This window comes from Vulpes vulpes, chromosome 4, assembly GCF_048418805.1.
Source record: "Vulpes vulpes isolate BD-2025 chromosome 4, VulVul3, whole genome shotgun sequence".
NCBI classification, from domain to species: domain Eukaryota; kingdom Metazoa; phylum Chordata; class Mammalia; order Carnivora; family Canidae; genus Vulpes; species Vulpes vulpes.
The window spans coordinates 41,180,594-41,194,566 of NC_132783.1; the positions used below are offsets into that span (position 1 = coordinate 41,180,594).

Here is a 13,973-nt window from a genome sequence, read left to right on the forward strand (position 1 = left end):
GTGATTCTAGTTTCTTTGAAAATAATGGAATCCACCGATTTCTCTTTGGTCACTCATTTCAGCATTGAAAAATTGCCTACAACTTTCCTGTTTCATCAAGTTGACCTATTAGAGAAAACAATTTAACAGTAATATTGCTTGTAATATTAGAAATATAACCCAGAAAACAGGGTGGGAAAGAAATCATATAAAAATATAAACAAAGTTTTTTCAAGAGAGGTAAAGGTAAATAAGAATTAGTATACTAAAAAAAAAAAAAAAAAAAAAGAATTAGTATACTAGGGGGATCCCTGGGTGGCTCAGCGGTTTGGCGCCTGCCTTTGGCCCAGAGTGTGATCCTGGAGTCCCGGGATCGAGTCCCGCTTCAGGCTTCTGACATGGAGCCTGCTTCTCCCTCTGCCTGTGCCTCTGCCTCAGTCTCTCTCTATGTCTATCATGAATAAACAAATCTTTAAAAAAAAGAATTAGTATACTATATTGTAATCAAAGAAAATATTAGCAATTTAAAGCTAAGAATAGACTAATTTAAAGTGTTTTAGATATTTAGAGTTCTAAGGGAAAAAAATAAGTGCAATTCATTCATTTAAATTGCTCAAATTGCTGCTTAATTCATTCATGTAAATCTCAAGTTGTTGTTCCATATCTATACTATTTCTCCTTCAAAACAGATCCTATTCCTTTTCTCTGTGTCATCTTATTTTTAATTATAAATCATGGGGGATGAAGATAAAGCAATTGAACATGAAGATTTGGAACCATCTATAGGAATGGATCACACAGCCTCTACATATCAAGAAACACAGGTAACCTATGATCAAATGTAGAATATTCCAACCATTTCCTTAAAAAAAGGACTATGTATTTCCAAATCTATGATAAGATTGTGTTCTCTTCATTCTCTATCACTCAGTTAACAATTCTCCCATTCTTAATCTCCAAAATCGTACAGTAGGTACTTCTACCAGTTTTCCTAATCATCATTAGCAGTTGGCCCCACATGAGGCTAGAAAAATAGAGAGCCTGTGAAATGCTTTGTGTTCCCAGCCTGACCCCTAGAATTCTGTGTTCTTCCCTCTTTTTTTATTGCTTAAATTCAAATAGATTAATGAATTTGAATTTGTTTTCACCACAAAAAGTTATCTTTCTCTGGACTACTTTGACATATTTACCAACTATTACTTTGATTAATACCTTAAATAGAGTGATTTTTAAAGCCAGTACTACAAAACAAAATGGAACAGTATGTGATTCAAGCATTTATAATGTTATCAATAGTGACTCAATGGTAAATACTCCTAACATAGTTCTTGTTCCAACCATTTACTGATTAGCTACTAATATAGCACTATAGGGTGTTAGCCTTGATTCTAGCGATGGAAATTTGGTCTGTGATGTGGTGGCTCGGTAACTATAAAAATGTACAGCAAACATATAGTTTTAAGGATTCTTAAATTGCTTTCACACAGGAGGAAACAGTTATGAACTCCAGGGGAATAGATGCAAAAGAACCAACAGAAGGAAGTAACCTACTGAATAGCAGTGAAAAAAAGCTACAAGAAAGACCAACTGAATCAAATAATTTGCAAAGACTAAGACAAATATTTGCTTGCCCTCCACATGGTTTACTGGATAGAGGAATAACAAATGGTACGTAAATGGTAAAAATTAATTCAGAAAGAGGGTAAAAGATGAAACTGTAATAATGAGAGATTCCAAAATGATATGGTTTAAAGAACAAAAAGAAGTTGACTTCTCTCACACACAAAAACTCCTGGGTGAACAATTCATTGTGGTAGATAGGTCTGGTCCACAGTCATTGAAGGGCCCATGCTGACATGTTTCGTCATCTTCAACACGAGGCTTCCCACAGTGCAGTTGCCACCCATTCCAGCTGGCAGGAAGAGGAAAAAGAGCAGAGATCAACGACATTTTACTTTTTTGTATCTGAGTAATTTCACAAGATTACATTTGGGCTCCAATGAGAAAAATTACTGAGAAATCACTTGTAAACAGAAAACCACTACATAAATGTTGGTTTTAATTATTATTGAATAATGCAACTAATGTTTGAACAAACACAGCTCAATTTATACTTCCAAATGAATCCATCGTTTTATAAGTAAGAATCTTGGTTTCCAATTCAACTTATTCCAGTACAACTACTATTATGTAAAATACTGGGGGGATTTTTCTTTGGGAATGTAATCTGAGCACTACTTCAAATATTGTCTTTGAGGAATGGATTTGGTTTTGGGAGGCAGCCAAACATTATAATGATATAAATTTGATGAATAGATGCATGTTCTGATTCAGTAATGCTGTTTTTTGTTCAAAAAGGAAATGTGTGTGTGTGTGTGTGTGTGAGGGTATATATATTTTGTACTTTGGAGAATATGTAAAATAGTACCACTACTGGGGTACATATATATGGATTCTCAAAATAAATACGTTGAAGAATATAACACATTAGATTTAAAAGTTTTGTTTACTAAAAATCAGACTCACTTCTTTATTGTTATACTTTATTTGTAAGCTCTGAAAGACATTTTTACCATTCTAAACTGGGATGGAAGCTAAGTATAATATATTATACTTTAGGCTCTATATGTTTTTAACGAAATTAGGTAAGTCTCTAAACTAGCATGAGAAAAAAAAACTCAAACTTTTCTTAAAACATGTAGAAAAAACCAGGTTCCAAAATATACACCAGTTGATAAGGCAACAGATAATTTAATACCTTTTCTGTCCTTTTTATTATTTTTTTAAACTTTCATCATTCAAATCGTGGCAGATTTCTAGTTAAAATATTTACAGTAAAACAGATAGGGATTGCATTAAGGAAAGGGTATAAATGAATGATGTGATTGGAGATTCATTTTTTCTAATTCTATGATCATCATCCATAAAGCTGCCTGAGAAATGGGAAATCATGATATATAAACACCTCTTCACTTGTTTTCCTGTACTCCTTCCTGTGTTCCTTCAGTATACTTAACTATTTTTTCTTAAGAAGTAGATCTTACATGTGAAAATATTATTTTCCAAAATCATAAATGAGAAAAATTACTAACTGAATTACTAACTGAATTAAATGTTATTTAGAGCAACCTTGTAAATGTACATTTACTATGTACTTAGAACTGCATTTTGAATATGAGAAAGGAAAGGAACATTAGAAGTTTCAAAGAAAAGTGGCCTTTTTAAAATCTTTTATTTATTCATGAGAGACACAGAGAGAGAAGCAGAGACACAGCAGAGGAAGAAGCAGCTCCCTGCAGGGAGCCTGATGTGGGACTCTATCCCAGGACTCTGGGATCATGACCTGAGCCAAAGGCAGATGCTCAACTGCTGAGCCACCCAGGTGTCTCAGAAAAGTGGTCTTGAAGTGGAAAACTTTATTCTATTTTTCTGAATTTAGTACAAAACTGTTTTTATGCTGTGACTAAATAAAATTTAGTAGCCAGCAGTTCCTACTTTCCTATTACACCTCCCGTACTACATAGAAATTTCAGCTCCTATTCCCAACTGAAAAATACAAAAGCTTCTTAGTCATTTCACTGTAATGGCATCATAGCCTACAAAACTATAATAATTTCGTGAAGGTTAAAAAATGGGACATCGGATTTGATCTCCAGCAATATGGTAGGTGAGACTCAACCGTCCTCTCATTTATGTAAGTGAAAACATCTGAAAACAATATTTTAAGTCTTCTTAAATGTATCTTTTATCTGTAGAAAACAGGAAGTTGTCAGACACCAAAAACAGTATGACTGGAAGGGTTAAATAAGCACTCAAACTGGCTTCTACTCTGGAGGCTTTTGTAAAATACCAGTGAACTTGAGTTTCTTTTTGAGAACCATGAACGTATCAGAGGCTATGCTTGAGTCTGCCCAGGTTGGGAGAAGTTTCATAGGAGACATCATTCTCCCTCACCCACATTGGGAAGCTGGAACCCAAAGTGGGTGAATTTGAGGCAAACCTGCCCTGCAGAGGGGCCTGCAACTAAACCTATTTGTCTCAACCTATTTGTAGTGTTGGTTGGAGGAATGAGTCTTTACTAAAAATGTGTGACTTCATACTGATTTGTGTTCCAAAGTCACAGAAAAAAACTCAAGCTGAAAATATATCTAAAAGTCATCCTCGATTGTTCAGATTCTAAGCACATGATAGGAACAAATTCAGATCCTATCTGGAAAACCTCACATTCAACTCCAACAATTCCCAAAGATTAAGTTTCACGGAAGAGCTCACTGTTGCCAAAAAAACCACAAAAGACAAATAACAAAATCACAACATGTATAAGGAAGCAGATTTCAAAAATTTGTATTATTAGAAAATAAAATACAAAATATTTTTAATATCTATTAAGAAGTTAAAGAGGAGGTAGGAAATATAGGTATAAAACAAATAACTATTTACAAAAATGAACAGATTTTGATAAGCACCAAATTGAAGTTCTAGAAATGAAGGACATAGTACAGTAATTGAAATTTAAAACTCAGTAGATTAGGTAGCGATTAAGTGAAAAGAAGTTTGATAATCTAGCAAAGATCTGAAGAGATTGCAAGGCCATGCACACAGAAGAAAAATGGACATTATGAAAACTGAGGTTAGGCAAATGGAGAAGGGACTATGACTTTAATTATTTAATCATAGTTCCAACAAAGGAGAATAGGAAGAAGAATGGGGAAGAGGAAATATTTGAAGAAATAAAGACAGAATGTTCCAGAATTGATGGAAAACAAATCCTAAGCAAACTAAAGATCATACTGAAATTAAACATAAGTACTGAACATTTCCCACTGAAATTGCAGAAACCTGAAGAAAAAGTGAAGATCTTCAAAACAGCCAAAGAAAAAGAATTCTCAAAAAGAGACTTAAAAACAATAATGAAAGCCAGAAAACCAAGGAATAATATTTCAAGGAACTGGGAGAAAGTGACTCTCAGCCTAGAACTGTATACCCTGAAAAACAATCTTTTAAGAATGAGAATAATTACCTTTATTAAAGATAAATAAAACTAAGAATTTACTACCAACAGATCTTCATGAGAAATATAGTGTGCCTTGCTACAGTGCTTCCACACCATGAATTAGTTCATATAAGATGGTAAATAAGGAATTGTGTCAGCGTAATATGAAAGTTTGCATTTGTACCTAATTTTTCCTGCCACATTAATGTTTTACATCATCAAGCAACAGCGAGTGAATGCAAAATGCATTGAAAAACAAAAAAAGATCAGGTATATGGTTTCTTACAATTAAAGATAAAGCCTTCCTAAAATTAGGACTTTCTAAAAAGCTGAACTCTTTCAGGCAGTTAGTTGCTGGTTTAGGGGCCTCAAAGACTTTTCAACTTTCTACACTATTGAACTATCTAATGAAACCACATGTGGATGTAGAAGCTGACAGTACAGATAAAGTAGCTGCCAACACTTTTCCCTCAGTTAAAACATCAACAATAACAACAAATATTTGATTGATGGAGAAGGCTATAATCTGGGTCAGATTCGGATAAAACTGCTTTCTATTTAAAGCAAATGCTTTCAGGATTCTACATCTTGAAGTAGTAAGTGTGGTTCCAGGATTTAAGTCCACAAAAAAGAGACCATGAGATGCAAATATCAATGGAGATTTAAGTATGCTGGTACTTTTATTAGGATTCTTACTGTTTTTGTCAGTACAGTTGATGACAGTTGGTTATAAGTTTGAGTAGTCTGCCCAAGTGCTTTCCCATAAGTCTGTATTTTCAGTGTATAATTTAGTACAACATAAGGTTTTCAAACAAGCAAACCTATTTCACATTCTAATAGAAATGCCTCTATTAAAGGAAATACTTCAGGCAACAAAATAATTGTCCCAGATAAAAGGCCTGAGTTACATAAGGAATAATGATCAAAGTAGAAAATAGGTATGTGGGTGATTCTAAACAAACATTGACCATAGAAAAGAAACAATAAGAGCATTTAATTAAAGACAGAACTAAAATCCTGGAATGGGATTGTTCAAGTATTCTCCTGTTCGTATGAAGAGAGAAAGATAACCATTGTTTCCCTTTTTATTAAATAATGAATATTTATGGTAAAATTATAAAGAAAAATAGGGGAGGGATCCCTGGGTGGCGCAGCGGTTTGGCGCCTGCCTTTGGCCCAGGGCCCGATCCTGGGGACCCGGGATCGAATCCCACGTCGGGCTCCCAGTGCATGGAGCCTGCTTCTCCCTCCGCCTGTGTCTCTGCCTCTCTCTCTCTCTCTGTGACTATCATGAATAAATAAAAAATTAAAAAAAAAAAAAGAAAAATAGGGGAATTCAAGGTAGTAGTTCCTTCTGGCAGGAGATGGGGGAAGCGATTAGGAGGGGCCATAAGGGATCCAAAGGCACTGGTAATATCCTATTTTTTAAGATAGTTGGTAATTACCCAGTTGTTCATATTACTGATGTTCTTTAAAATTACACATGGTTATAAATGTTTGTGCGTATATATTCAATCTTTTTAAATTTTTACATTATATTAAAACCTACATATGACAAGTTACTGGTAGAAACTAGTTTTCTTGGTTTATTTCAGTTACCATGATTGTTCTTCTCTGGGCTGTAGTTTGGTCAATTACTGGTAGCGAATGTCTTCCTGGAGGAAACCTATTTGGAATTATAATCCTATTCTATTGTGCCATCATTGGAGGTAAACTTTTGGGGTTGATTAAATTACCTACATTGCCTCCTCTGCCTCATCTTCTAGGTAAGTGCTAAACACTTTCTGTTTTCTTCAAGGGTAAATCATATTTTAAAAATTATAGTTTGGAACACTTTGGGAAATAAATATAAAATATTTCTGTATTTGTTGTGCTGAAGCCAAAAGCCAATTGTTAAATTTTGAGTTTGATGAGCCAGTTGTTAAACAGTAATTTTTAAAAATAAATTATATATGTTTACAACTAAATAATTTGCATAAAAACAAGACCAATAGATTCTCAAAACTGATCACTTCCTAATTATTTTACTGCATTTTCCCTTTATCAGTGCTCTTGAAATCATATAATTAATATATAATGGTGTGCCACTGGCTAGCTCTTCCCAACTGCACATTCATTGACTTCATATTGGTAGCTTAACACCAACCATGGTAGAAATAACTATAAAACAGAAATCAGTTAATGATACAGAAGAGGGCTTAATATACTGTAAGTCACTCACATCATTGACAAAGGGGTGAAGGGGTCATCTGCCAAATCAGTATCAGGTGGTCATGTCAAAGCAGACCATCAGCAAAGGAAACAGTATCCCAGAGAAGTTGTTTTCACATTCATTTGGGAAATAAAAACTGCTTCTTCTTGCCCCCCACCAGAAACCTCCAGAAACTCTTAACATATTTTTGAGTTATTAGGTTATTATTTCCTTTGAACTGTGCTCATTTCAGCACTATTTGTAATGAAAAATCTGAAAAGTTCCATAAAGTCCATTAATTGATCCAAAAATTAGAGTACTTCCAAACAATGAGATACTATTACAACTATTTTTTTAAAGATTTATTTATGTTTTAGAGAGAGATTGTGCACAAGAAGAGGTGGGGAGCAGAAAGAGGAGAGAATCTCAAGCAGACTCCATGCTGAGCATGGAGCCTTGTGTAGGGTATGATCCCAAGACCCTGACATCACAACCCGAGCCAAAACCAATAGTCAAATGCTCAACCAACTGAGCCAACAAGGCACCCTGATACTATTAGAAAATGAGGCACATGGCACACATACAGAAGCATGCTTAAATAGGTATAGAAACTTTCTGGAAAGGCACAGAAAACCCTTAAGAGTGAATACCTTTGGTAAATGAAGGTTGAAAATTTGTACTTGGGTTAGGGCAATGTGCTTGTCACTTTATGCATATTGATAATGTTTTAATTTACCATCAGCATGGGTTATCCATATTATTCTTTTAAAAACAACTGTTGTAAATTAGTTCATACTTCCAGCAATTCTGGAAAGACTGTAACTGGAGAATCCAGAACTTAAGAAACTTTCTAGATTAAATGGCAGCAATGAGAGATGCCTGGCAGTGATGCTTCCTGGCCTAACAGTGTCTGGAGCAAGTCACAAAAACTATGCTTGTAATTAGCCTCTATTCTTACAGCTTACATACAGAATGTTACATTAGTAAATTAGTTTAATCATTTAATGTGTAGTACTTCTAAGGACATGCTGAAAAGAGGATCCTTCTGGGGAAGAACAGAGTCTGAAAGCCTCATGATGTCTGATGGAGGAGACTTTCCTGTTGAAGGGGCCTCACAAACTCCTCAGCTACTTCAATTACATATACTTCCCAGATGTGTCACACTTGATCTTCACACCTTGGAAGAAACTTCTAGCCCATCCAGAAACTTCTCAACTTCCTAGCCCCTTCTTCCTTCTTTGAATTCCTCTGACTCACCCCTCCTGCCTGAGCTCATGTAATACTTTCCTATGTTTCCATAAAATTGAAGTTGTCAGTTTAACTTGCTCCCCTAGAGACTGAAAGCTTGTTGAGGTGAAAGTACCAAGCTTTTTGTTTGTCATTATATTTCTAATACCTACCATGATGTCTAAAATACTGAAGGCATTTGGTAAATGTTGTATGGCTGAACAAAAGAAGAGTCAGCAGCTGACATGATAGCAATGTCTATTTCATCATACCATAACTCACCAATAAGCCTTTGTTTTTTTTTTTAAAGTAAGTTGTATCTTTTTTAAGATTTTATTTATTTATTCATGAGAGACACAGAGAGAGAGAGGCACAGACACAGGCAGAGGGTGAAGCAGGCTCCATGCAGCGAGCCTGACATGGGACTCGATCCCAGGTATCCAGGATCACACCCTGGGCTGCAGGCGGCGCCAAACCGCTGAGCCACCCGGGCTGCCCACCAATAAGCCTTTGCAAAGCAAGTTATATATATTTTTATTAAATTATCTGGCTTGAAGGTAAAATAGAGCCCATACAGATATTTGTTGGTAATGCAGGTCATCTGACATAGCAAATAATTTCAGGAACTGTTTGCTATTTGCACACAAAAGAGTGACCGAATTGGGCGTTATATTAAAACATTTTGTGTTGAGAATTTGACCACATTTCTGTCCAAATACTGTATCCTTTCTGTTTCAAGTTCAATTGTTTAGGAATGATTAATGATTGCAATCATTTTTTAAAGATTTATTTATTCATCTTAGAGAGACAGGGCCGGTGCAAAGGGAGAGAATCTTCAATCCAACTCCCCACTGAGTATGGAGCCAGACTCGGGGCTCTATCCCATGATCCATGAAATCACGACCTGAGCCAAAACCAAGAGAGTCAGATACTCAACCTTCTGAGCCATCTAGGGACCTCTAATTCTAACCATTTAAATCTGCATATTAAAAAAAAAAAGGGGGGGATCCCTGGGTGGCGCAGCGGTTTGGCGCCTGCCTTTGGCCCAGGGCGCGATCCTGGAGACCCGGGATCGAATCCCACATTGGGCTCCCGGTGCATGGAGCCTGCTTCTCCCTCCACCCGTGTCTCTGCCTCTCTCTCTCTGTGACTATCATAAATAAATAAAAAAAAAATTTAAAAAAAATAAATCTGCATATTAAGACCTTGTCTTAGTTCTTCTAATATATTATTTTAATTTTTTTATTAAAAGTTTAATATTATTTCATCTAGGACTAAGGATAAAAGAAGTGTTTTCTGGGATTACAGGGTAGTCTCTTTCACATCTCAAGTGCAGAAAAATGCCTGTCAGAATGGTAAAATCAACAACACAGGAAACAACCGGTATTGCCAAGGATTTGGTAAAAGGGGAGCACTCTTACACTGTTGGTGGGAATCCAAACTGGTGCAGCCACTCTGGAAAACAGTATGGAGGTTCCTCAAAAAGCTAAAAATAGAGCTACCCTACAACTAAGCAATTGCACTACTGGTATTTACCCAAAAGATACAAAAATACTAATTCAAAGGGACATTTATAACCTGAACATTTATAACAGCATTATCTATAATAGCCAAATTATAGAAACAGCCCCAAGTGTCCATCGACCGATGAATGGATAAGGAAGATGTGGTATATTCATATGCAATGGACTACTACTCAGCCTTGAAAAAGAATGAAATCTTACTATTTGCAAGGATATAAAGAGAGCTAGAGAGTATTATTGCTAAGTGAAATAAGTCAGAGAAAGACAAATACCATATGATTTCGCTCACATGAGGAATTTAAGAAACAAAACAGATGAACATGGAGGAGGAAAAAGAGAGGCAAATCAGAAAACAGACTCATAATTATAGAGAACAAACTGATGGTTACCAGTGGGGAGTTGAGTGGGGTAATGGATTAGGTAGGTAATGAGTATTAAGAAGGGCACCTGTCCTGATGAGCAGGTATTATATGGAAGTGTTGAATCAATCAGTTGTAAACCTGAAACTAATATTATACTGTATGTTAACTAGCTGGAATTTAAATAAAAACTAAAAAACAATATTAAAGAGACATGAACTCAAAAGATAGCTAAATAAATAAAATGCCAAAAATATTTTCTATATTTAACTACTAACTAAAGAGTTATTTGACTTTTCCATTTTAGGCATGCTGCTTGCTGGGTTTCTTATCAGAAATATCCCTATCATCAGTGATAACGTACAGATCAAGTACAAGTGGTCTTCTGCTTTGAGAAGCATAGCCCTGTCTGTCATATTGGTCCGTGCTGGCCTTGGGCTTGATTCAAAGGTTTGCAGTTTAAATTTCTAATTATTGACTAGGAATTGTAGTGGTAGTCTGCAGCTAGTGGTAGTCACTAGTGGTAGTCACTGAGCTTTAAATACTTTGCATGACATCTCAAGAAGAGATTGGAGTTTATTTCATGCAGGACTGACTATTCCCAGAAGATGTTGCTATATTCTTTCTTGGAGTAATGTGGAATTCCTGTTTGGGGACAGCACTAAGAATAAAGGCTCCCCTTTTCTCTGACAGAGATGTAGATCATTCTTAAAACTAATGGTCAAGAGAGAAGATATCTCATTTTTGATGTGCAAAGCCTTATGCAAGTGTTTAGAGCTAACTATACCAGCTCAAGAAACTGCTTGGTACATAGGGTGAGTCTCAAGTATACTTATTTTATGCTATTACTAATATATGTTCTTGAATTACGGAATGAATGTTCTTAAGGATGAATATTTTCACCCTCGCTTCATTATGAGGCCACAAATTATTAAAAAGAAAAAAAAAGCTAACACTAAGAGTTAAAAAGTTAAATCAGCTAGTTTGGGGATTAATGAGCACAGACTCTGGAACATCCTCCCTGAGTTCAAACCTAGTTGCATAACTTATCAATTTCATGATCTTAGGCAAGTGACTTTACCTTGTACCTTTTTAGATAAGGACATCTAAAAATAATCCCCATTATAATCCCTAACTATATCATACGGTTGCTATGAGGACTAAATAAGCTATCTTCAAAACACTTAGAACACTGAAATGTTTGTTAAATAAAACTCATTACCTGGAAAATTCATGATAACCCAGACATGGTCTGCATACTGAAGAAAAGTTTGTTTGTTTGTTTTGAAGAAAAAGTATTTAATGTCATAATCTCTTTCTGTCTTTATAGGATTATTTTAGTATCTCTATTTGTATATTTCAGGCCCTGAAGAAGTTGAAGGGTGTTTGTGTAAGATTATCCATGTGTCCTTGTCTTGTGGAGGCCTGCACATCTGCTCTCCTTGCCCACTTCCTAATGGGTTTACCGTGGCAATGGGGATTTATACTGGGGTAATGATTTTTCTTTGTCATATGAAAATAGTGCAGGGATGTTAGGGCTTTCTCTGATTCCATACAAGAGAATGCATAACAGCATTTCTTAGGACATCGGAAAATACAACATAGATATTTCAGCATAATCTAAATATTGTAACTTCAAAATATAGTATATGTCTAACTTTTACAGCGATTGTGATTTAAAGTATTGAAGAAGTAATGGTCTTTTACCTACACCTGATTCCATGCCAGTGAGAGAAATGTCATATCTCACCTCAAAGTCTGTAGAAAGGATGATAAATACATCAACAGTAGTCCACATCTAATACTGTTTTTCTCCTTTTTCTGTCACCAGTTATAATTAAGTGCTTCCACTGTCTCTTCCTTCCACTGCCAGTTCTTCTAATGGGTTAATAGCCATGAGAAGTAAATAAATATAAAAGTAGTTAGTAAGAATTTAGTATTAATATTTAGGGAAGAAAAAAGAAATTCTTACTCCTCATGGTTGAGACTGTGGAGCTGGACTGCCTGGATTCAAATCCCAACCCTGTGACTTACCAGTATGTGACCTTTGGCAAGTTAATGAATCTCTCTTCATCCCAATCTCCTGATTTACAGAATGAAGATAGCAATTATAGCTACTTTCTAGGATTATTGTGAGGATTAAATTAGCTAATATATGTAAATCTTTTAAAATAGACTTTGGCACACAGTAAGCACCGTATAACATTTTCTGCTGTTACTGCTCCTACTGGGGTTCTATCACCGTCACTGCTACTATGGCCTTCTCCTAGTCTGTTTTCTATTTTATATACCAAGTCCCAAAAGAATGTCTAACATCACTCGGTTCCTATTTATTTATTTAAAATTTTATTTATTTATTCATGAGAGACAGAGAGAGAGAGAGAGAGAGAGAGAGAGAGACAGGCTGAGGGAGAAGCAAGCTCCCTGCAAGGAGCCCAATGTGGGACTCAATCCCGGAGCCCAGGATCACACCCTGGACCAAAGGCAGACGTTAAACCACTGAGCCACCCGGGTGTCCCAGATCGGTTCCAATTTAAAAAGCATGTGGCTGTGTTTTTCAACCCTCATACCATGAATGCTTTAGTTTTGTTTGTTTTTTTTAAAGGCAGATTCCTGGAACTGAACCCCATTAGGTCTTCTGTACCACCCATAATTAGATATTTTTGGGCAACCCAAGTAACTCCAGTATAGGTTGTCTGGGCCACATTTTGACATCAGTGTAGAACTTGTGTGTGTGTGTGTGTGTGTATTTCTGATTTAGTGATTTACTGCCATTTGAAAGATGGCAGTTATCTAAAATATAACCTCTAAATCAATAGCTTTATCTATAATTTCAACAACAATAATCTAAAGTATAACCTCTAAAACAATAGCTTTACTATAATTTCAACAACAATAATAATGAGTAAGCTGCTATCACATTTTAAAGTGCTGCCTACTTAGTTTTGTTTTAGGTGCTGTATCTCCAGCTGTCGTGGTACCTTCCATGCTCCTTTTGCAGGAAGGAGGCTATGGGGTTGAAAAAGGCATCCCGACCTTGCTCATGGCTGCTGGCAGTTTCGATGATATTCTGGCTATCACTGGCTTCAACACATGCTTGGGCATGGCCTTTTCCACAGGTAAACAAGGAGCTGTTTTCTTGTGATCTAAAGACATTAATCATGATGTTACAAGCTAGGGATATTTGCTTGATAATTGAATAAGGCAGACTAAAATAGGGAAAGCAACTCTGAGAGCTAGTTCTATACCTAAGGAGGGACCTGTAGCTTCCTATTTTATTACCTTCATCCTCTGGACATGGGCTGTTCCAGTGTTCTGGTCAGTGCATTAGTTAGGGATCCAGAGTAGCAAAGTTTAAGGAAGGATTCAAATAGTTTTTGCATGGAGCCTCCTGGGAAAGTTAAATTTTGCAGACTTCACACTTAGTAGGTTTTTCAAAAAGCGCAAATGACTAGAGAGCCATCCAAGTGGAAGGAATAGCATTCTTCCAAAACAGGAAGAGTTTCTGCTCTCTTCTCTTTAACATGTTACAGGCGATACAGCAATGATGGTTATCTTATTAATACTTACTAAGTGATATGGATGTCTTTTATGCTAAGTAGTAGTAAAAGAAAGGTGTAAAGCATTTTTTGTCCCACACTATTATTAATACTTTTATTCTCTTTTGGAACAGGAGTTTATTTTTAATCCATGTCCAAGAT

At 35.8% G+C, this 13,973-nt stretch overlaps 1 protein-coding gene across 3 annotated transcripts in view; it reads left to right on the forward strand.

Annotated features, from left to right (window-relative positions):
• SLC9B2 (solute carrier family 9 member B2) overlaps positions 1-13,973 on the forward strand; it is a 60,321-nt gene that overhangs the window by 10,680 nt on the left and 35,668 nt on the right. For all 3 annotated transcript variants that reach the window (XM_025983822.2, XM_025983821.2, XM_025983823.2), the window contains exons 3-8: positions 669-803; positions 1,467-1,647; positions 6,568-6,738; positions 10,580-10,722; positions 11,636-11,763; positions 13,216-13,391. In XM_025983822.2, coding sequence (XP_025839607.2) covers positions 714-803; positions 1,467-1,647; positions 6,568-6,738; positions 10,580-10,722; positions 11,636-11,763; positions 13,216-13,391 — 889 coding nt within the window. In that variant the 5' untranslated portion in view covers positions 669-713. The remainder of the gene's footprint in view (positions 1-668; positions 804-1,466; positions 1,648-6,567; positions 6,739-10,579; positions 10,723-11,635; positions 11,764-13,215; positions 13,392-13,973) is intronic.